Here is a 24807-nt window from a genome sequence, read left to right on the forward strand (position 1 = left end):
ATCAAGCCCATCCATTATGCCTTGTGTAGACAACCCATAGTCTACAAAACACTATGAGATTCTGTTCCCAATCCTCAGTAAAATCAGTGGGAAAGGTAACTGTGGAAACATCCACCGGGGGAGGCTTCAACTTTAACCTTCTCTTCTGGTAGCAATAGGAAATTACAGACTTTGCTGAATCATCAAGGGACGGGAAAACCGTCAGATCAGTGTGTGTGGATGCATTTTTGCAAGCGAATGCACATGCAAGCATCTCCAGCCCCATTCATTCATGCAATTCTCTGAAAGATTACATGGGGCAAAAGTTCCTACCCTACCCCCCATAATTGCTCATCGCTGCTCTAAGTGTTAATCTTTCTATGAGAATTAGGAAACTGACAACTCATAAGAAAAAACCTACTGTTAGCAGACTTTCAGCAAAATTCAGAAGGTGCCATATCTCATAGAAAAGAAATTAGCATTATCACCTGCTAAGGCCTACAAATCAAGGTACTTTTACAGGATCAGAGACCAATAGGAAACCTGGCAACCCTGAGCTGGCCTTCACTGTAATACATTATAAAATTCAATTTAACACATAATGGCCAACATCCAGTTCAGCACATTTGCACCACCTATTCACCAGAGATAAAACATGATCCCTTCTGATTTTATGTATTATGTAAAGATTGAACTCTATTTTTCTCCAATATCTCTCTTGGAATCTCGGTTGGGTAGCTGTTGCTAGGATTTCTATAAAAAATGACAGAAAAAGCAATGAAATGCAAAAAGGAGTGGTAGTATTACATAGATAAGATAATACATGGCTAAATGTATTACTATCCAATGGATGGAGGATTTAAATGGGAAAATCTTACCTGGACCTTATTATGACAGCGTTGGGATGTCTTAATGGTATTATTGTGTAAGTATTGTTTATTTTATTTTATTCATGGATGATGTCTCTTGTGTTATATTTAATATGATTGTTTTAATTTTTGTGTACTTTGCTTCTTCTTATTCGTTCACTTAATTTAAATTGTCAATATGTTTATTATCATTTACCTTGTTCATATTGTTACATTGCATATTGTAAACTGCTCCAAGCCCTTTCAGGGAGAGGGGTGGGATAAAAATAAAGTTTTGTTATTGTTATTTATTATTACATGTTGAACACATAAATACAGTGTACTTATCGAAAATCTTTTCTCGAAATGAAGGATGCTCTTACATGAATCATCATAAATGAATACAATAAAAATAGCACTCTGAAACACTTTTTTTCTCTTGATCTCCACATAATTATTTCTTACACAGTGAAATTGTTTCAAAAATGGAAACGATTAAAATTAAATATCATTTAGTATTATAATTAGCTAACTCCATCAGTTCACCTCAAGAATACACATGGTGGTTCTTCCCTTGAGACTATACCCAAACAGATATTATTTTCTTTACATGAATAGGGGGAAACCCAAGGCCCACTCCACTCACTGTCAGTATTGCTGATATCTGAAATGATGATGTTCATTTGAAGATGCTTATGAAGTTCCACATGTTCAGCAGCCCTTATAAGATCTGGCTTCTGATCATGAAGAGGCTGTTACTGGGTTTAATCTGAATTTTAATATGGCAACTTGTTGCCCTTATTTGCTATGGCCTTACTTGGAGCAACCAGGACATTTTTCTCATGTCAGCCCAGTGGGAGTTGTCCAATTTACAGCTATTATCAAGTTTTGTTTTATTTCTTATCATAGATTATTAGGGAGTAGAAAAAATTAGAAAAATGGAGGGGGCATTGGGAATCTGACTCCCACATTGTGGAGGAGAGTTCACAAAGAACTCTAGAAGGTGGAATACTTTGCAGCCACCAGTCTCTCACCTAAGTGTCAGATGGGCCCATTTAACAAAGGCATGCCCCCCGAGGCCAAACAGGCCCAGCATCCACCTTCATTTCCCCCTATATGTAGGCTGGGACATTGCAAGTGGACTAACAAATTTGTTTTATGACATTCCAAATTAACCTATAGCTGGTAAAGAGGTGTAGTTTGTTTTGTCTTTCACCATTTCTGTTCTTCCCCACTCCGATGCTGTAGGTACAACAATATATTATCTGTGTTGTCGAAGGCTTTCATGGCCGGGATCACAGGGTTGTTGTATGTCTTTCGGGCTGTGTGGCCATGTTCCAGAAGTATTCTCTCCTGACGTTTCGCCCACATCTATGGCAGGCATCCTCAGAGGTTGTGAGGTATGGATATATTATCTCTTGGGACCCCTTTACAACAGTAAAAAAATGGGGAAAGGACAACAATGAAACTTACCCTCTGGTGAAAAAGAGCTGCCGAGAAACAATAGAAAGAATATAACAAGATATGTGAGAAAGAGTACTAAAAGGAAAAAAATCCATTAGAAGATAGCTTTGCATGGGAGAGGGAGTTACAGCTGATTATAAAAACTTCAAATTATTTTGGGATTACTCAGAACTACTACTATTAAATTTTTAAATGATTTACGTAAGTAGTCATTTCATGCTTACATTGGCAAAATCTAGTGGTACACAACATCTATCTGACCTGCTAACTTCAGAATTTAGACTTTAAGAATCTCATTTAAAAATAGGTCCACCATTGTAATTAAAAGTGTTTCAATACAAAACACTAGGATAATCTACATATGCAGAGGCCTCTTGCTATTTTAAACGCTGTGAAATCAGAATCATAGAATCATAGAATTGGAAGAGACCTCAAGGCCCATCCAGTCCAATCTCCTGCTAAGAAGCAGGAAATTGCATTCAAAGCATCCCCGACAGATGGCTATCCAGCTTCTGTTTAAAAGCCTCCAAAGAAGGAGCCTCCACCACACTCCGGGGGAGAGAGTTCCACTGCCGAACAGCTCTCACAGTGAGGAATTTCTTCCTAATGTTCAGGTGGAATCTCCTTTCCTGTAGTTTAAAGCCATTGTTCTGCATCCTTGTCTCCAGGGCAGCAGAAAACAAGCTTTCTCCCTCCTCCCTATGACTTCGCCTCACATATTTATACATGGCTATCATGTCTCCTCTCGGCCTTCTCTTCTACAGGCTAAACATACCCAGCTCTTTCAGCCACTCTTTCAGAAACCTTTGCTGATCTACTACAAACCCTCCAGAAATCTACCAGTAGATCATGCCTGGCCTTTTGTCCCTTCTGAGCAGAAGACTGCCTACTAGCCATGTGCGATAAAAAAAAAGTTCTAAACTGTGTTCAAAAGTAGGGAGCGCTGGTGCTTCATTTCTAAAGTCCTTTCCGAATTTTGGGGGTAATAATTTCAAAATTTTACAAAACTTCCGAATCTTCCTAAGTACAGTAGAGTCTCACTTATCCAACACTCGCTTATCCAACGTTCTGGATTATCCAACGCATTTTTGTAGTCAATGTTCTCAATACATCGTGATATTTTGGTGCTAAATTCATAAATACACTAATTACTACATAGCATTACTGCGTATTGAACTACTTTTTCTGCTAAATTTGTTGTCTAACATGATGTTTTGGTGCTTCATTTGTAAAATCATAACCTAATTTGATGTTTAATAGGCTTTTCCTTAATGCCTCCTTATTATCCAACATATTCGCTTATCCAACATTCTGCTGGCCCGTTTATGTTGGATAAGTGAGACTCTACTGTACTTTGTTAATAGCAGTTGCGCATGCTCAATGAGGAAGACATCACTGTCAGTGGGGAAATTTCAGGGGCTCATATCTCCCTCATTTTTAAAGCTACTGAGGTGAAACCAGGATATAATCAGTTACATTTTTCTAGTTCATTCATGTCTAGGCACTGAAAAGTACAGTTTAGATAAGTATAAAGACAAGGTCCTCCTCTGCTTCACAGGGTTTAGAACATAGAAATGCTCCAGACCCATCACCTGCTACAAATACAGGATGACAGAGGAGAAGACAAAGCCAGTAGTAATAATAATTATTATTTATTTAGATACCGCCCTATCTCCCCCAGAGGACTCAGGGCTGTTTCCAACATAAGCAAAACATTCAATTGCCTATAGGAGACCATACAACAAAAGTAATATCATCAAACAAAAACACACAATCCTGCTAAAATAGCCACAAAAACTTAAAATCCAGTTTTAGTCTACTCCATCAAATGGGTTCAAGATACCAATGGCAAGAATTTCAGAATGGGCATGGCCAACTATGAAGGGCTAGGCAAAGGCTAATGCGACTGTGTATCATAGGGCCAGAGAAGTGGATAAAATTCAGAAAAGGGTCCTAGTTGGCAACCAAGGGGGAGGGGCCTAGGGACTAATCATGCTCGAAAACCTGCTGGAAACACAAGTAGGATTAGGGACCTATAATAAGGGCCCAAGGTCAACCTCATAGCCAGGCAGAAATTAAAACCAGATTCACATAATTCAGATTCAACATTACACATAGTTTATGGTAAATTATTATACATAGCACTGACAAGACTAAAGCTTTAGAATAGGGCTCCATTAGAATAGGGCTCCAATTCCATGGTTCCTTTCAGCTGTCTGTCTACAAACATGATCAGGTCAGTTACGCCCTTGAAAATTGCTGAACGGCTGTCTTAACTCTCTACTAGCAAGCCCTTCTTTCTTATAACAGACCACAGTTTACTTCATTAAGGAGCATCCTCTGAGTGAGGACAAGCTAAAGCTATGTTTTTGACTGATCATTCACACCTAAGAAATCAGTTACATCTTTTGTCAAAACTGTTTACTCTTTCACACTGTGCTGAAGCCATTAAGAAAGGACACTGAAAAGGGCTGGTTATTTATCCTTCTCCTCTTGACCTCTCGGGGAATTAATCTCAAACTTCCCATTTAATGATTGGAACAAAAGACCCTCTGTAGAAGACAGCCGGCTGCATGGAATTGTAGTTGAAACAGAAAGTCTTTCTCTGAGTAATGCCTATTAGTACAACTAACTTCATTTTACACCCAAATGTTTCAAATCGTATGTAAGACTGAAAACATACCTTTCCAGCCATTCAAGCAAATGTAAGAAACACAATGGAACCTATTTGCACTGTTAAAAAGTAAAGTTAAAACTAAATCTAAACACAACAGAAGATCACCTTTAATTGATACTGTTACACTGTTCGTGAATACTTTGCCAATGAAGTTTAATACATGTTTACCAACTAATTTCTACCAATTCATACATTTTTATTATATAATTGTAGTAAAAAGATGTAGGATTTCTTTCCAGTTTCCCCTTGAATCACACAGTTGACACATATAAGGTGATATATGTTATGGGCAAATTTGTAACAATAGCTTACTATGAATATAAACAAATGATGTGCTGATCAAAACACAGGAAGCATTTACTGTTTCTCCAACAACAATATTTTCAATATGTGAATGAATGTATGTTATGATATGTGTTTCCCTTGCATTTCAAAGCAATACACCATGAAATTCATAGAAATAGGTGGGGTTATCTCTTTGCATTTTCTTCAACTTCTGCCACGGCAGAAAATTACTCTAGTCGTTGTTTAATTCATACGCACATAGAAATCATAATAATATGTCTGCTCAAATATCACCCTTCCCCAGAGGCAAGGCTTCAACAGGAAAAAATAATGTAAACTAAACAAACATAACCTTGCCCTTTTTGATTCAGTTGCCAGATTCAAATACCACCTGCTGGATTGAAGGAAGACGTTATTAAAGACAAGTGAGTCAAGGCACAGATGCAACATAATGTAGAAATGATGCCAAGTAAGTGTGTGTATATGTGTGTGTGTTTTCGTGTATAGAGCACAGAAGAATGGCAAATGAATTATCCATGAATGGAAGCTATCCACAGAACTCTAAACTATCTGCTTTTAGTAGCACTGTTATTGAACATGTCACATCATATTAAGTTTCAACCATGTCATGCTGTGCCTGAGCTACAGTGGAACATGATGTAGAGGGACATAAAGCACAGTAGTAGATCAGGATATGATAAAAAAAGATGATACTGGTTTTGATTGACTCTTGCTGGGATTTCAGCAATAGCGCACTCTTCCAAAATAAAACATAAATGTTCCAAGATTCACATATCTCAGCTGGTTGTTGTTTCACCATTAACAAACCATTTTTTGCTATCAATACCATCAAGAGGCCATGAGATAGTTCATCCCTGATTTGGTTCATCCCACCCCTACCCCCCAACACACACACAGACACACAGACAGACAGACAGACACACACACACACACACACACACACACACACACACACGAGGACAAAGTTTTAAAAAAAGAATCTCACTATTTATACTGTTTTGTCTACTTCTGTTAAATACTGAAAACTGAATAATGTAATAATAGGCAACAAGCAATTTTAGCAATCTTTCCCACTGTGAAAAAGTCTTCAAAAACCAAATCAGGAATTATTCTGCACATAATTAATATACTGTTGATTTGCACAGAAAACAGTACTATTTTCTGTCGAGAAAAAGCTGTTTCATATGCAGAAAACTCTGTTTTCTCTGCAAATGAACTGTATCTATATAAGTCTCCATATGCGGTATCTTCTGTGCAGGATACGTAGAAATATTTCTATGTAAATATATCATCTTATGTGCAAAAAATGTTTTTTCCTGTGCATAATATGCTGTTTTCTTCACAAAACAACCAAATGCAAATTTTACGCAGAATAAGTCCAAAACTTCAAAGAATCTGGTCAGTCCAGGATTTTCAACCATTTTCAAAATATTACGTCAATTTCTAAAATTTACTGTTATTCAAACATAGGATTTTAAAAGCTAAGCACTTAGAACTTTGAGTCTGGATGGGCAGATTTTTCATTTTCTGTTTCCCTACAGTTAAATGTGTTTAACGTCAAAATCTTGTCATCTAAAGCGTGAAGAAATTTATGAATGTTCGCAACTTCTCACAAAAAAACCAAGCTGAACTGAAATGATCACACATCCCAGATCCAGATGAAAACTGTATAAGGTACCGTTTGATGCAATGTTCAAATTAATTTTTTAACTGCAACTCCCAAACTCTATCAGTTTGTAAAGACACCGACCACACTAGGTTTGGAATTCTGGCAGTTGTAGTTTTTAAAAGTAACTGTTCCAAAGTTGGTTCTTAGGCCACTCAACATCTCCCAGAGTTGCAAATACACTGGGGGCAAAGGGGGATTGTATACTGCCTTGTGCTCCAGTAATTTGTGACATCTACCTGCTGTGACACAGGGTAGATCAATCAGCCAGTGTGTTGCTCAGACAGAGATCTGTGTTGTGTTCCTTCCCAGACCTTTGGTAACCACAAAAAATAGGAGAGATTAACTTGCATTTGCCTATCTTATAGTATAACCTAAATTTAGTCAGTGTAGACATCGAAATGAGATGCAAAGGTTCTCCTAAGGCAATGAAATGCAATACTGATAGCAGCTTTAAGTTGTTTGTGCAAAATGCGATTAAATTCTTCTGGGTCAATCTGTTCCTAAACCTAAATAAGAAAAGCCACAGAAGGCCTTGAAAAGGTTTAAGCAAACTGATTATCCAGGCACAGGTTCTTATGAGAACTTCTTCAGGTCTAAAGATAATCTTAGAATGTCTTTTAATCCAGATGACTAAAATGTTTTGTTTTTTTTTGCTGTTCAAGGAGGCATATGAACTCCTGAAACTAATGTGATTCAAAGTCATAGGCAAAGTCATGAGAGAACTCTCAACATGAATATGAATCAAGTATTTGGCAAAGTGCCACTGTTCCTGCCACCATCTTCAATTCTTTGGAGTCTACATAATTAGTCGCTCAGCATCATTATTTATAACAGCATTTAAAAAACCTGCAATATACATAGTGATTTACCACCTTCATAAAGCCAAATGCATTTCCCATGTCCTTCCAGCCAGCTACACTATACCATGTTATAATAAAGCAAATATCTAGCGACCAATTTCTTGTAAACCAAATATATGCCCTATCTCTTGTTCTGATGAAACTCTAGATATGGTTTCTTGGTTTTTTAAAAAAATAAAAGAAACCCAAGGGTCTTTCACACTGGAAAATTGTTGCTGGTTTGTGTTGCACCATTTCCTGCTGTTTCTTGATGACTGTTGCCGCATTGTGTCCTTTCTTGCCACTGTCCATATGTTTAAGGCACACCGGCAAAGTCATTTTGAAACATGCTTATTACGTGGATAGCCTAACAGGTGTGCCTTGTAGTATCCTTCCTTCCCATTTTGTTTCCTGGCCTGTTTCCTATTTGCAATACTTCTTTCCTTTGCACACATCTCTTTGTATCATCCCCTTTATATTATCTCATTGGCTTTTCCCAGAAACCTTTCTCTTTGGTGGGAAAAGTGGCAGGTCTCACTCCTCTGAAAGTCAGATTTTCTACCTCCTCTGCCATGTAGGAAGGATCTTTTCCAGACACACCAAGGCTGTTGAGATTAGTTAATAAGAGTTCTGAGCAAGAATGGAAAGGCTCTGTTCATATGGTATTGGAAGCAGAAAGGTTGGTACCAAAAAGGGGCTTCCCCTCTCCTGCCCAAGAGAAGAGTGACGGGTAAGAAGCAAGGAGAGAATGTCAGTGCTTTAACCTGGAAGTTATATTTAAAAATTAAAATTAAAGCTGTAAGGAGGTCTCACCAATAGCAAAGGCACCCAAGAAGATACAGGAATTACACATATATGTTCACAGCAATAAAGAAAAAATATCTCAAAACGATCAAAAAACATAATTTGATTTAAAGAATAAAGAGCAACTTAAAGTATAACAATAACATCCCAAAACAATTTCCCTCTCTGGAAGACTGCATAATTACAGTGGACCCTTGACATTTGGTAGGGTTTGGTTCCAGGATTCGCCTTGGACACCAAAATATGTGGATGCTCAAGTCCTATTATATACAATGGCATAGTTATATGAGAAATGAGAATACTAGTACTTGGAAGGGCAGTTATGAAAAAAGGCCAACAAGATCCTGGAGTGTGAAGATATTTATTGAATAATTGTTTATGCCATCATATTTCTGATTTCTATGTATGTATGTATGTATGTATTTATTTATTTCTCACATTTATATCCCGCCCTTCTCACCCGAAGGGACTCAGGACGGCATACAACAACGGCAACAATTCGATACCCATACAAATCAATATAAAACAGTACATAAATGTATGGTTGTGAAAACTGAATAGCAATAGGAAGACAATCAACACATCTGAAATGTGTTACTAGAGGCTAATTCTATGTATACTGCTAAAAAGCCAAATATAATATTACGCAAGCAAGGCAAATAAACCAGTCCACAGCTCTACCTAAATATTAGAAAAGACAATAAAGCTTGGTAGATGGAAGAGGAAGACTGCATTGTAGGTGAATAGAATTATTCAAGAAAGCCACAGCCTTGAGTCTATAAGATCTGAGCAGGGCTCAGAGTGATTTGGAGGTCTCCATTTGTAAGGTTACCATAAGTCAGAGACTGCATGGCAAAAAATAATAGATCTTATTCTCATGTTCTATGTTTTATCAGCAGAAAATGTCAAGATGTTTTTGAATATTGCTCACAATGTCTTGTACATTTTACCTTATTATGAAATAACTAGAAGTTTACAGCACTTTCTACATCTAAGCAAACTGGGCTTTTGTTGCTTTTTGTCAGCACTTCACTATGGTTTCTTTTCAACTTTTCCTCTTTAAAACAAACTGGTATTCTTGTACATAACACCTTCATTTTAATGGAAGCAAGGTCAGGATATTCATGCAAAACTAATAAACTAATGCACAGCTGAAACTGCCCTGAATGTTTAAAATTCCAATGCATTTGGGAAATGAATCTATTTCTACTTCCAAGCTGGTCTTGCAGAAAATTGTAGAAATAAGTGTGGCGACATGTAAGGTTCAGGTCTAACAAGATTGTAAATATAAAAAACATAGCAGTTGTTCACCCTCCAACCCTTTCTAGGCTAATGTCACTGCAAAAACTAGTTTGATGAAAAGACATAGAATGATCTCTAGACAACAAAGCCAGTGTTGAGAGTTGATCACAAAAATTCCAGAAACATCTGAAGGGCCCAACATTTTCTACATGTGGCATTTTCTGTCAAAATGATAAAAGCCTTTGCCTGCATTTTGTTCACTCCACCAAGAAACCTTGAAGACAATAAAAGCCAAGCCAGCAGATGGAATGCTTTTGGGAAGCCATTTTAAAAAAATGAAGAACCATCTCTTTTATTGTGTTATATTATCTCTGATATTATCCTTCAAGTCTAGCACTATCAATTGGTAGATGTTTTCTTCATTGGACAGATAAAATGCATTACTAGTTTGGCATCTGGATAAAACATTAGTGGAATGCATCATTAGAATGGCATGCCATTTCAGCAATGCATTGTAAAAACATTTTAGAGTAATAGCCGGGTGCTAAATCCTACAAGGTGCCAGGCTCCCTTCAGGTGCCATTGTTTTTACAAAGAATTTTCTTTTATTTCAGTACCATCAAAGGGCAGTGAACATTAAAATTGTATTTAGTTTCAATTCTGTATTTGTCCACTTCCCAAAATATTATTTTTATCACACTCTAGCACCACAAAGTTTAGAGTGAGAGTGAGCAGGCAGCAGATCAAGACAGGATATAGATCCATAAGAATTTCTTATCCCTCTCCTAATTATTTAACAGTACCAGCAACAACATGATCTCGCCACACCCCAAATGATACTTTTGACATGAAGAAAATGTAGGAAAATTTGGAATTGATTTGTGCTTACCGCCTTTATTAAATTCTTGTACAAATGTTCTGGCTCAAAACTCTTAAATCTAAGTGCATGTCCTGTGCACTAAGGCATAAATGTTGGTGCATCTCAGGGTTCTCCTTAAAAACGATATTTTTACAGCTCAATCATACAGTAATCTATCTATAGCAGCTAAGGACCCATCACACTGACAATGGGAAAGCAGAGGAAAGCTTTCCCCGTCCTTCCCCGTCTTTTGGGATGGCCGGCCTTTCCTTATTCTGTTCTTTTCTGTGCTTTTCCAGCTTTCTCCTTGTCTTATTGAGTCAAGAGTCAGGTAGCACCGACTCCTGAAAACTGAGATTTTTCTCAGTTTTAATACGCTGGCAACACAGATTCCCATGGGCAACCACCGGAAGTGGCCATGCATTGTGGGATGGCCTCCAAAGGACTCCACTTTGCCAGCATGTTAAAACGGAGAGAAGTCAGAGAGAAGACTACATGGGATGAAGTCATAAGACATGGACCTCTTAATGCAAATAAAAACATACATGTGCGTATATATAGGTAGAGAGAAATTTGTTCTACTTCACTGATATTAGCCGTCAATGAAAACTTAATGAATGAGGCTACTATATATTGAAAGCTGTAGATTACCATAGAGATCACTTTGAGGGCCAAATAGCAGTATGCATGTAAACATATGTAAATGTGTATGTACATGCACGTATGTATCTTACATAGTTATAATTATGGTGTTGCTGCTGGTAGTAGAAAATCCTTTCCTTGTCTTTGCTTCATTTTCTAATGCGACCACACCTTTATGTGTACAATGAACACAAATGTACTTTGGTAATGGATGGGAATCCTTCCCCTGCCCATTATAACAATACTGATGCATCATTTTATAAGAAAAATATTTTGCCTTCCCCATAAAAATAGTAACTATTATTATTTTATTTCTTACCTGCCTCTCCTTGAGGTTGGTTACAACATAAAAGTTTTGCCAGTCACAGCCTCTACCTAGGCCAATTTATTTTCTCTGCTTCTATTCCTAGTCTGTCTGATTTCATTGCATTATAATCATCATGAGCCCAATGATACAGTGACTTACAGCAATGAACAACCCCAAGAATATGAGAAATGCCTGCAGAACACTATGCACATAACAGAACTCAAGAGTTGCACACCAGGAACCAGAGGTTCAAGTCTACTACAGTAAAGTCTTCCCCATCTATCCACTATGAAATGAATACGTTAGTGCAGAATATTGGTTGCGATGGTCATGGCTATAGGTAATAACACAATCACATAATGCAACAGAAGAACTTTACCAAAGAAAAGGATAAGCAAAAGAAGTAAAACTCATTAATCCTCTAACTTCACTCAAGAAAGAACTCTGTAATGGAAGCAATTTTTTAATCCCATTCTATAGCTTTTGTTATTTATTTTCAAAATATAAAACACAGGATCAGAAACTGCATCATCTTGCAGATGGGGAGAAATGGGATGTTGGTTTACTATTGGCAGGAACAGATGAAATGTGGTCTGCATAAACAGACTAGGTCTTAAAAGTTGGTGGTTTTAACAGTATCTTGCACTATCACTACTTAGCTAAAACAAAACTGACTCCTGGGTTGAAATGGATTTATATGAAATTTTGTAATTTACTACCAATTTACTATGATAGCAAGTCTGTGTATAGCACAGGGGAATTGCAATCTAAAGTTGTGTTTTCAAGTACTTATTTAACAGGTGCTCACATCAAATAGAAACATGCTTATATTACTCTGCATAAATTAGAAGAGCAGATTTACATGGCGTGAACTATTTTTTTAAAAAAATAGCTAACTGGACAATTATATCACTCATACCATTTAACTGACTAGTCAAGCATGATATCTGAATTTTACAAAGGGCATTTTCCTAGATGGAAAGCACTTCCCCCACAGGAAAAACATGAAGTGCATATATAAATAATCAGAAACGTATATAGATCACATGCACTCAGAGAAAAATCTGCATTCAGGTTTCATGTTCTTCCGCTACAGGGAAGTCTTTTTCATGTAGAAAATGAATAATGTTGGAAGGATACCTAAGGCAGAGACACAGCTGTTCTGATAATTCTGAATCATCTTGCCACATATAGTATCAACTTCCAGATAGACAGATTTATATGTTTTACATGTTTAAAATGTATTGCGAAGGTGCAAATATAACTTGCCTACTTACAATGGTTAAATAATTCTTTAAAATAAATATGCTGGTTCCAAATATTTGTTAAAACTGTTGTCAATTATGTTAGAATTTTCTATTGTAATTGTTAAATGTCAATGACATTGTTTTTGAGTTAAGATCAGTAATCATGATTTATTACAGGGGGAATAGACTGAAATCTGACTTGCAGATAAACTTACGTTGATTTGGCTAAGTGTATGTGTACCTCTAACGTCTATCAGCACCATTTATTTATATCAGTAGGAAATAGCCTCTTGGGGACAGATCAGCTTTTATTTTCATCTGTGGACACCACAGTTCCTGGAACATGGAAGCTTTAATCATGCTTTGCTTTGTAAATGAGCAATGATATTGCCAGTTTCTCCACTGCGTTTCATTACTTTCCTAAACTTCTGTCATGATGTAGACTCCTTATTTTCCAGAATTACACTTGCAATCTCTCTACATATCTAGGATTTTTTCCTTGTTTGTTTGCTTTGTAACAGGCCTTATCGCAGATGCTGGAATTCAAGGAGGGTCCAGATAAAAGAATGGCTGACTGTACTCATCTCCCACCACGAGTTAACTATCTGTCTAAGGAACTCCTGTATAGATGACCTTTAGTATCCACTAAAATTACTTATCACTCGCAGTGTGTACGATGAGGCCCTTGCATGGTATTTAGGGACCCAAGCATTGTACATTCACATTTTAAGAAAGCATGCTTTTACCTTTAGTTTTTAATTTTCACACAAAAAGTTTATTGTGCAACGGTATGTGTCCTCTTCCACTTTGCTGTAAGATTCTCAACATTTCCAAACAATTCAGAACACATTCACATTTAGATTCCAGTGATGGTAATTTTGTTGACAAGTAGTGGATGGAAGAAGAGAATTTCGTGCAAGATGAAAGTCTTGTTTTAAGGGGTTTTTTGCCTGTATATTTCACTGCATCCTCCTAAAGGCCCAATGCTATTTAATTTTAAGCAAATGGTAGAAGGATTTTTTTTGTAAGATATAGCAACTTCCCTAGAGGGTGGAATGAAGCATGTGTTTGCTTCAGGGAGTATACAGTGACAGGATTTATCACAAGTTTTTTGAACCAGATAATTATGTTTGATAGCACATCTGGCAGTATCATAAAAACTTGAAATCCTAAGCTATTACACAGGAATTACTTTTGTAAATCATTTATGAATATTACTGATGTAAGCCTATTCTGTGTATTGAAATAGTGACTCAAGGACAAAGAGGATGGCAACGACTTCCTTTTCCCTTCAGGGCTCAACTGACTGTGTAACTGTTTCATCATTTTAAATTTGAAATTGCTGTGCTTAATAAGCGGTTGAGAATAAGCAGATGCAACTCAAGATTCATTTCCGTTATTCCCTAAATAGACAACAAGGACACATCATTCATAGCCAAGGCAGGTGTTGTTGTTTCACTTTTAAATGACATATTGTAAGTAAGGCTGCAAACCTTATAAGCATTTAACAGGGAGTAAATCTGACTGAATTCAGTGGGACTTATTTCTGAGGAGACATGCACCATAAAACTTTCAAACAAAATGACACATAGAAATATCTGAACATATAAGAGGAAGGGGAGAAATGACATTTATTATAAAATAAAATTCACTAGCAAAAATGCTGGCCTATCTTTAGGCTTTAATTCAGCAGTTAATTCCAACTAGAGTAAACTTACTGAACCAGTGGGATTTACTTAAGTGCTGGTTTATTATTCAGCAATTGTTTCTAATTCCTTTGTTTCCTTTCAAGGCAACAGGGAATGCACTTCAGAGATTTATGTTTTCAGATCTGGGCATGGATCTTCTGCCATTATAGGCATCGCCACCCATTTCAGCAGAGACAGCTAAGCTGAGTTTTTTTCACCCAAAAATGAATGAAAATGTCATACTCCTAAGTTGCAAGCACACATTTTCCGCATCTATTCAAAACAGACCAGTAGATAGTGTTAAAGGGAGAATTAGTCCAAAGATTATTCTTGGTTAAAACAGACCTGGCAGAAGCACCAGACACTTCTGATGCTTACCGGCTTTTTTTCCCCAGATATGTACAAGACTAAATTTAAGTGGAAGTGATAGGTAGGTATACATAATTGTTAGAATACATATATGTCTATATATGTGTCAAGAGTCAGACGCCAGTTAACAAACAAAACAGAGTTTATTCTGAAGATAAGCCAAAAATAACACAAAAGCAAGCCATGCTATTTTCCCATGCTGGCATTCAATAAAAACTAAGGATGCTTCAATTCAGCTTAGAAGAAACAAATAGAGTTGACTGCAAGATAACATGCAAAATAAACGAAGGCTTGCAACCTTCCAAAAGCTGCAGAGTATAACAGAAAGTGCAAAAGCTTCTTTTAGCTCCAAACCGTTTCTGAAAACAGACAGCCGGCTCTGTGGAGTTAAAGGGACAGTTCCCAAAAGAAAAACAGCAAACTGGCTTAAAAACAAACTAGAAGAGCAGTAAACTGCTTCCACGGTGCAGATAAAGCCGAAGCTTCAAAGGGATGATGAATAGCCGTCGTCAGGAGAATCCAAGATCAGGTCGAGAGGCAGCAGCAAATTCCAGAAGTCAGAAGCCGGGAGTAGTCGTCAGTCAGGGAGCGTAGACAGAAGCCAGGTCAAGAGGGTGCAGTCATCCAAACCAGGTCCACGATAAGACACAGCGAGAGCCAAGCCAGATGGTATCAGCAGCTAGAAATAGTAATCAGAATGCAGCCCAGGGAAACCCACACAGTTCCATCCCTCTGCTGTAAAGCAGTCCCAGATAACTTACATCCGAATCACAGTCCAAGTCCAGTCTTCACGGAAACACAGAGATCCCAATGGCGTCTCAGCAACACCTTGCCACACGCAAAGTGCATTGGCCAAACATCCCCATTTTATTCCCCTTCCTCCTGGGTGACCAAACACTCACACCCAAACACCAGGTGTCCCAAATCTACTCAGAGTCCGAACTCTACACAGCTAGAGCTCGTGGATCTGGAGTACCTAGCAATTCATCGGAGTCCCAATCATCCTGCCCACACTTAGCCCCATGAACACTTAAAGAACCATCCTCCCTTCTCCAAGCATCCCAAGTGGGATCAGCTCCTGCAGAAACCCCAGGTTCAGTAGTATCCATAGGCCCCAAATCCCCAGACATCTCTGGTGGCTGTGCCCATTCAGTGCCCACTTCCCCAGCCACCACCTGTTCCTCAGCATCCATTTCCCCAAACTCCCCATCTGAATCTTCCTCAGAAGATCCCCCATATAGCTCTCTAAGTCGCTTCCTGCGCAATTCCTCCAGTGAACCCTCATCACGAGGGATTTTTCTTCCTCTTCGGATCCCATCACCATCAACCATAATCCCCGAAGGCGCAGTCACAACAATATGTATGCACACATGTCTGTTTAGATAAGGTGAAATAAATTGAAAACATTCAGATATGAAAAGTAAAACATTTAGCATTAGTTACGCCTAAACTAAAAAGCTACATAGTCACAAGCCATAAAAATCTGTATTTCCTGGCTATTATTGATAATTTTGTGAAATAGTAATTGGCTCAGCATTTATATTTGCATCTTTAAAAAAACAACAACAAACAAACACTAAATCAACTTCAGACCCTTTTCAGATTGACATCAATCATGTGCTGGCTGGGACAAGGCAACTATTTGTGAAGTTATTGCCAAGGAGACAGAGCTAGATCTCAATCATGGCTTCAATACAAGGCCGATATAAGTATTATGACAAAGAGCTTATATACAACAGGGCACATGAAGCCAATCAATTTAGCTCTCAAACATGTAGGACATAGACTCAATTATGCAAGCTTGAAACTGCACATTTTCTTTTGCTAGTCAGCATTCCAATATCTCACCATCTTGTTGGTTCATTTTCTACACTAGGAGGCCTCTGAAATAAGCACCGCCCACATTGTTCCTACCTGTTCTCCTCTGAAAGCTACCTAAAGGCTTTGCCAATCATGCTTTCAACTAGGTGTAGAAAAACATGTTTCTGCTTACTACCCTCCTCTGCCCCCACCCCTAAACTGCCAAACTTGATGTGCAATTACTTCAACTTGAAAGCAATGCATATGTGAATAATAGCTTTTTTTTGTCGCTGCACTAACACATTTTGGCAAAGGCTGAAGCGAATGCAATATGGTTAAGATAAACTGCTTGCACTGGCCTCACGGGGAGTCAATGCGATCCCAAAACTTGTTCAGTGCCATTTCAAGAGAATCAACTTATGCATGCTTCCATACCCCATCATTCCATTTATTTTTGAAATATTTCACATGGTTCTAGAATTGAAAACAAGTAGAAAGAACAATTAGCACATTTAACTTACTGCAAGGTAACTTGATTAGAAACAGCTTCATTCAAAAGAGACAGAAGGTATGCTCTCAAACGTACTACTGAATAGACCAGGAAGTTGAATAATATCAGCTTCTGCTATGTTAGTGCATGACATGGCTAACTAATCACTCTGGAAAAATAGTGTTTAAATCTATTGTGTTTCTTTTATTACTTTAACATTAATTTAGAGTTCACCTTTATGGAAAGGTAATATTTTTCCTTCTACCAACCTTTATAACACAATGACCAACCTCATAATTATTAAGTATTTATCTAATGTTGACTGGATATAAAAACAGAAGTTAAGTCATAAAGGTTGAGGTTAAGATGTCAAAGCCATTAGTATCATCAGTGGAATTAAATCTCCACCATGTAACTCCTGTGAGCCACTTATGCCTGTAAAATTAATGTGCTCAAATGTGCTGTAAGGTGACTTGTGATAAGGCTTCCCTTATTTGTCTGGATGATCACAGCAGCAATATATCATAAGGTGATGCCCTTCCTATAAGGCAATGCTAGTCCAGCATCTTAGTAGAATAAGAATGGGAAACTGAACTCCAGACATGAGATGCCAGTCATTTAAGTCTATAGAAAATAATTAAGAGTAGAAACTAACAAAATAAAGAACCAGGTGCAAACTACACCTGTAAGCTGTGTGCATTGATTGCCCAGAGGGAAAGTGCACAGTTTTGCTACAGTTCCCACAATTCCCAATGTTCGTGTTGCTGAAGGTATTCTAAATGTTATATCCAAAAAGGTAAATTTTAAAAGATCTGGGAATGTGTGAGCCTTCTAAAACACGAGGGCAACTGCTAAAACCTTACTGGCGACAATGTTTTCTAGTGACCAAAAAGCCCACAAAGCTTCTAGCAACCAGGAATTCTCCCTGGCTGCCTTATGCCAATTTCCCTTTCCAATTCCATGACCTGGTATTTTACATCCATTTCTGACATCAAGTAGAAGCAACAGTACGGAAAATGGAGAAACATGGACAGAAGCCCAATCCCCACCACACACAATTGATTTCTATCAGAAGACTTACTTACAAAGCAATGGAAAGATACAACAGCTCAATCTTAAAGCATCTTCAAGTTAATTTCAATGTCAAACAATGGCACAAGGTTCAAAGCAAAAGCCCTCTTAAAGTTAGTTGCCCAACACATAACCTATGTGCTAATATCATATTAGCTACTGTATACGTTTTTGTTAGATTTGTGTTAAGGAAGTAATAGAATACTGAATGCCATTTCAAATAACATAAGACATATCCCGATTCTAATACAGCAGACTACTCTTTTCAGCCTAGAATATAATTCCTTAATCTGATGTCATCTGAAAGTGTTGGGAATTTAACTACCATCATTCAAAGTTAGGATGGAACCAGAAGAGTGGTTCCAAAATCTGAGTTCTTCACTACTGCACTTTCATAATCCCTGACTACTAAAGTCCAATAACCAGAGTTTAAGAATAATGTATCTAGCAGATTATGCTTCACTGAAAGCAAAAGAGATGCAGGTATATTTGCAGGAAGAAAAAAACAGAATTAGTTGTAACATTTAAGTTTTATCGAACACATCCGTATTTAACAACTATTTCTATTGCTTGGGTGTCAGCCAACCCCAAGTGTCTTTCTCTGCTTGAGAACAATGTAGTCAGAATGCTGGCATCAGATCAGAAGATCTTCAAATCTTCACTCAAATGTAAATTTCAGTACCTGGCACTGAGCCAACTGTTCTCCTTCGACTTACCCTACTTTGTGGTTTGTTCTATGTATCTGTGCATGCATACTACTTTGTGGAAAAGTGCATATTAACATAATAGACATATTGTAATATTAGTAAGCAGTAAGTGACATAAGGGATATTTGAACAAGCATGGATAATCAGAAAAATACCATTACTCCTATTTCATTTTTGATGGATTTGTACAGCAGAGCATTCAATACTATTTCCTTTATTAAAATCTGGATGAGTGTTTTCAGAAAATGAAATATACCGTAAACTAAAGTTCTAGAGACATGTTTTCTATAGATCTGAAATAATACAATGGCAGTATTCAAACAGATCCACAGATCCAAAACAACGAAACATAGACACCGAAACATGGCAAACGTATAAAGAGGCACCAAGGGGTATATGCATCAAGTTAAACTTACCAGAATATTTTAAACAATTCAAATGTACCTATGAGTTGAAGACTGGAGTACTATTTCTATCACTAGGGGCAGAGTTCCTTAAACGATTCATACATTTGCAGTTGATTTGGTTGAACCCCTTCAAAATAAGTTCCACTGACAAGGTCATAGGTCTCTCCACCCTTCACAAGCACGCAATATGTCAGTCATTCACTCAGGGATATCTAGAAGTCCACAATAACAGGAGGTACATTTAGACCCTTTACGATCATCCTCATAGGCTGGCTGGGCAACGTATCTCCAGTTTGGAAAGCTATATAAATTAACCTGAAGATTTTGGTGTATCAAACTAAAGCTATTCCCATCCAAAACTATATATTCTGACTATTCATTTAAAAAAATATTAAAAACTGTATGACATGCCTGAAGATCAGTATAGAAATGAATAAAGAAGATAAGATTGACAAAAAAGTCAGTACTTACTTGCTGGAGATGGTGTGCTGTATCCATTTGTTGTTGGATTACCTTGAATGCCATGAAGAGTTGAAAGAGAAAGTCCACCAATGACAGGAGGAAAAATTAATGGGTACGGTGGTGTTGGATAGTGAGTCATACGTCCATTGACTGTTGGTACTGGACATGTGCGGCTGCTAGTTGTCATGATATTGTCTCAATGCAAAGAAATAGTCAAGACCAGTACTCCATAGAAGAAAGAAAACAAGGTATCAAGTCCAATGACACAGTTTGAGAAAGCAACTCATCTGATGATTCTCTTTTTTTCCTCACTGCTGAATTCTTCCAATCATTTCCCTGGTACATTCCTGCTGTGACGACAGTACTTGTTTTGTTTTTTCTTATTTGATCACATATAAGAGACTGTTCAGCTGCTGTTTCAAGTAGTTATTTTTTTCCTCCTGGAGCAATAGATTCACACTACTGCTGCTTGATGAAGTGCTCTGCAGTAGGGGAAAACAACCACAAATAACAAAGGCTAGCAACTTTGGAAATGAATCTCCTCATTAATTAAGTAGCAAGAAGAGCGGCTGAATTAGGATACGATCAAGCAGATCTTGAGTGGAGATAATCAATGACAACAAACATTGATATTACTTGTTCAGCTCTGTGCACAAATGTGTACACAAGTATGCACAGAACTGACATTTAAAAAGAAAGAAGACACTCTTAGGATACAATCTGCAATGATGCCTTCCATAATCAACAGACCCCACAATTCTCAGAAACCAATGAATTCTTAGAACATAATATCAAAAAGAACTTTTGAAAGCTCTGATATTTTCTCACACTAAATCTTTCATTACCTAGAATACCTGTTCCATATGTGAGAATCAATTTCCACATGTATATGACCAATTGTAAAGCTTTTCATTCTAAAGTAACTGTTTCTCATATATTCAGAGGTTTTTTTTTTAAAAAAAAAACCTGGAAAATAAATTGGAACTATAATGAAAACAAATGGTACAATTTCTAATGCTAAAATATTAAAGAATGTATACGGAGCAAGTTATCGATAGCAAATTTCACGTTATGAGTTTCACTGAATCATAGAATTAGAAGACATCACATGGGCCATCCATTCCAGCTGCCATGCAGGAAAATCACAAGCAAAGTACCCCTGACAGATGGCCATCCGGCCTCTGTTTAAAAGTCTCTAAAGAGATACTCCAAAGAAGAGAGTTCCACAAGAGCTCTTACAGTCAGGAAGTTCTTCCTCATGTTCAGGTGGAATCGCTTTTTCTGTAATTTGAACCCATTGTTCCAAGTCCTAGGACCTCATCACATGGAGGTCCTTAATAATAATATAATAAACTTTATTTCTATGCCGCAACTAACAAAATACAGCAAAGTGTTGCATATAGACAATAAATAAATAAATCTAAAATGATAAGCCAGGGGACAGCAAGGGCATTCGTCAGGCAGCAGGGGAACTTATCATTAAGCGCCCTGCATCGCCCACATTGCCCCCTTCCCCATCACATGGGGGAAACTGTCATTGCCTGCACTGTCACTGGCTTAGTTAATGAGAACACAGCCACCTGTATTCTCAGAACTCTGTCCTACGACACTGCCGGGACAGAGCCCAGCCAGATGTAGCCATGCGTCATGTGATGGGCTCCAGTGGGCTCCATCCTGGCAGCATCCTAGAACGGGGCAAAAAGCCCCATGTGATGAGGTCTCTAGTTCCCAGGACAGTAGAAAACAAGCATGCTCCCTCTTACTTATAGCATCCCTTCAAATATTTAAGCATGGCTATCACGTCTTCTCTCAACCTTCTTGTCTGCAGACTAGATATACCCAGCTCTTTAAATCGCTCCTTGTAGAGAATGGTTTCCAGGCCTTTGATCAGTTTCAGCTTGTCAATATCCCTCTTAAACTGTGGTGCCCAGAACTGGTCACAGTATTCTAGGTGAGGTCTGTCCAGAGCAGAATAGAGAGGCAATACTACTTCCTTTGATCTATACCAGGCATGGGCAAATTTTGGCCCCCCAGGTGCTTTGGACTCCCAAGATTCTTAACAGCTGGTAAACTGGCTGGGATTTCTGGGAGTTGAAGTCCAAAGCACCTGGAGGCTCAAAGTTTGCCCATGCCTGATCTAGACACTACACTCCTTTTGATGCAGCCCAAAATCTCATTGACTGTTTTTGCTGCAGCATCACATTGTTCATTTTCCTGTGCCAACATTTCTAAAGTCAGGCTGCTAAATCAAAATAAATTATTCTGACACTTAGTGAGCTAGAATGGGGGCTATAATGTCAGATGGTAATCTATGCCCAGATTAAAGCTGATGTTTCTAGGGTGCTGAAACCTATCCCCAAATTCGGTTCAACACCTTCAATAATTGCTTTAAATTTCAGAATAAAAAAATGGAATGGATTCACTATCCCACTAAAGCAGACATGGGCAAAATTTGGCTCTCCAGGTGTTTTGGACTTCATTTCCCACAATTCCTAACAGCCGACACTCATGTCATAATGGAATAAAAAATTATAAAACTAGCTGTAAAAATACATAATGCAACTACAATAGAGTCTCACTTATCCAAGCTAAACGGGCCGGCAGAAGCTTGGATAAGCGAATATCTTGGATTATAAGGACTGATCAAGGAAACGCCTATTAAACATCAAATTAGGTTATGATTTTACAAATTAAGCACCAAAACTTCATGTTATACAACAAATTTGACAGAAAAGGTAGTTCAATATGCAGTAATGTTATCTTGTAATTACTGTATTTACGAATTTAGCACCAAAATATCACGATATATTGGAAACATTGACTACAAAAATGGCTTGGATTATCCAGAGGCTTGGATAAGCGAGGTTGGATAAGTGAGACTCTACTGTACTTAAAATACTTAAAGTATTGGGGATTGAACAGTAACTGATATAGCCAGGTTGCAAATCATACATGGAGAACTTCCTCTATGAATATCTTCAGCAGCTTTTGGTACAAAGCAGTCTGAAATGCTTCTGCCCATCTTTCAGCTTTGTGTCCTTCACAGTACAACATGCTATTTCCCCTAAATGTTTTGCCTCCCAGTCCCACCAATTGACGACATTTTGTGGTCATAAAGAATATTCATTGGACTGTTTTTGTGAGATTTCCACTCCACAAAGGAGCCTCCTCCCTTTTAAAGAACCCTTGTATCTCCCTTTCGTGAGCCAGTGTGCTTTGAGTGATGGACTACGACTCTGGAGTTCAAGGATCGAATCCATCCTTTGACATGGAACTCATTAGGTAAGTCACAAGTCACATTCTCTCAGCTTAAAAGGAAGGCAAAGGTAAACTTCTCTGAATAATCTTATCAAGAAATCCCCGTGATAGGTTTGACTTATTATCAACATGAGTTGGAAATGATTCAAAGGCATACAATAAAAATAACAACAACTTCTCTCTTGTGCGTGACTGGTGTCAATTTGGCTACACTGAAAAGACACTCATTTATCCTGGAATCAGAAAAAAATAACAAAAGGAACTAGAAAGCTTCATTTGAAGAAATGCATTATGTTGGGGTACTATTTCAAACTTGCACATTCTCAAACATTTACACAAAAATTGGAAATTTTAACACAGTTGGGTTTCTTTCAGTGTCAGGTCCCCTGATCATAGCAGTAAAATGATTTCTGTATATTGAAATGAAACATTTCTATATCTTGTTTTTACTTTTCCTGAAACAGTCAGCAAATTGAATTGATACACACACACAGTTGTTATAGAAGCCTCATGGGGACAACTCTCCCTTCCTCTCTGTCGCTTTCTTGCTGGCTCTCTCCGACACTGTCAATTTCTCTTTTTCTTTTTTCCTTTGAAGGATCAGTGAGGAATAGGAAATACGATTAGATAGCAGCAGGAACTCAAATGAGCAGTACTAACAAATTAATGTGAATCTGCCTCCCTGCCTGCCATGTCACACAGATGCAAAGTATTCCTCAGTCAGGAAAAGTAAGAAAGTCTATTAGCTGAATTAATTCCAGTAATACTATAGAACCCTTCACACTTATAGGTATTATATGATCTTTCAGTGCCCCATAATTATGTAATAATGTAGGAATATCCTCAATATTAATGAATGCCCACTAGATGTTCAAGTTATTCACTGTTGTAATGGGCAGGGCAGTAAGAACTAGTTCACTGAAGTGATACAGAATTGGTCTCACCAAGAATTTCCAAGCAAAACTATCACTGTCTTCAAAAGATAATATCCCAAAAAGCGAGCAGCCAACCAAGTCTGGCCCAGTACTCTAAAAATGTTTGATGGCAATGATTCTGTGTCTTCTCAGCAAATTAACTAAACATGGCAAAGCAGCTGGCCCGGACCATCTACGGATGGAACAAATTAAGAACTTTGCCCCAAAAGCAAGGTGCTGGCTGCTGAAGCTGATAAGCAACTGCACTGCATCCCGTTAGATTCCCAAAATCTGGAGGAAAGCAAGAATCATAGCCATCTTGAAACCAGGCAAAGACCGCAATGACCCAAAAAGCTATAAACCAATCTCCTTGTTGTGCCATCTTTACAAAGTTCTGGAGAGACTTATTTTGCATAGAATTACGGAAAAAATAGGCCCATGTATGATTCCACAGCAAGCTGGCTTCAGGAAAGGCAAAAGCTGTTGAACCCGACTCAGCACATAGAAGATGGGTTTGAAAGGCAGAATATTACAGGAGCTGTCTTCATAGACCTGTCAGCAGCTTATGACACTGTAAATCATTGCGTTGTCCTGAGAAAAATGTATAATATCACAAAGGATTACCACCTTACCCGCTTCATAGGAAATCTGCTACAAAACAGGAGCTTTTCTGTTGATTTCCAGGGCCAGAGAAGCAGATGGTAAAAACATCTACATAAATGACCAGCCATTGCCAAGAAGGCACAGAGAATTTCATC

At 37.9% G+C, this 24807-nt stretch overlaps 1 protein-coding gene across 4 annotated transcripts in view; it reads right to left on the bottom strand.

Annotated features, from left to right (window-relative positions):
- rarb (retinoic acid receptor beta) overlaps positions 1-24807 on the bottom strand; it is a 436563-nt gene that overhangs the window by 236887 nt on the left and 174869 nt on the right. For all 4 annotated transcript variants that reach the window (XM_062957200.1, XM_062957204.1, XM_062957202.1 and 1 more), the window contains one exon: positions 19887-20359. In XM_062957200.1, the coding sequence (XP_062813270.1) occupies positions 19887-20064 (178 nt within the window). In that variant the 5' untranslated portion in view covers positions 20065-20359. The remainder of the gene's footprint in view (positions 1-19886; positions 20360-24807) is intronic.

Source organism: Anolis carolinensis, chromosome 6 (genome assembly GCF_035594765.1).
Source record: "Anolis carolinensis isolate JA03-04 chromosome 6, rAnoCar3.1.pri, whole genome shotgun sequence".
NCBI lineage: Eukaryota > Metazoa > Chordata > Lepidosauria > Squamata > Dactyloidae > Anolis > Anolis carolinensis.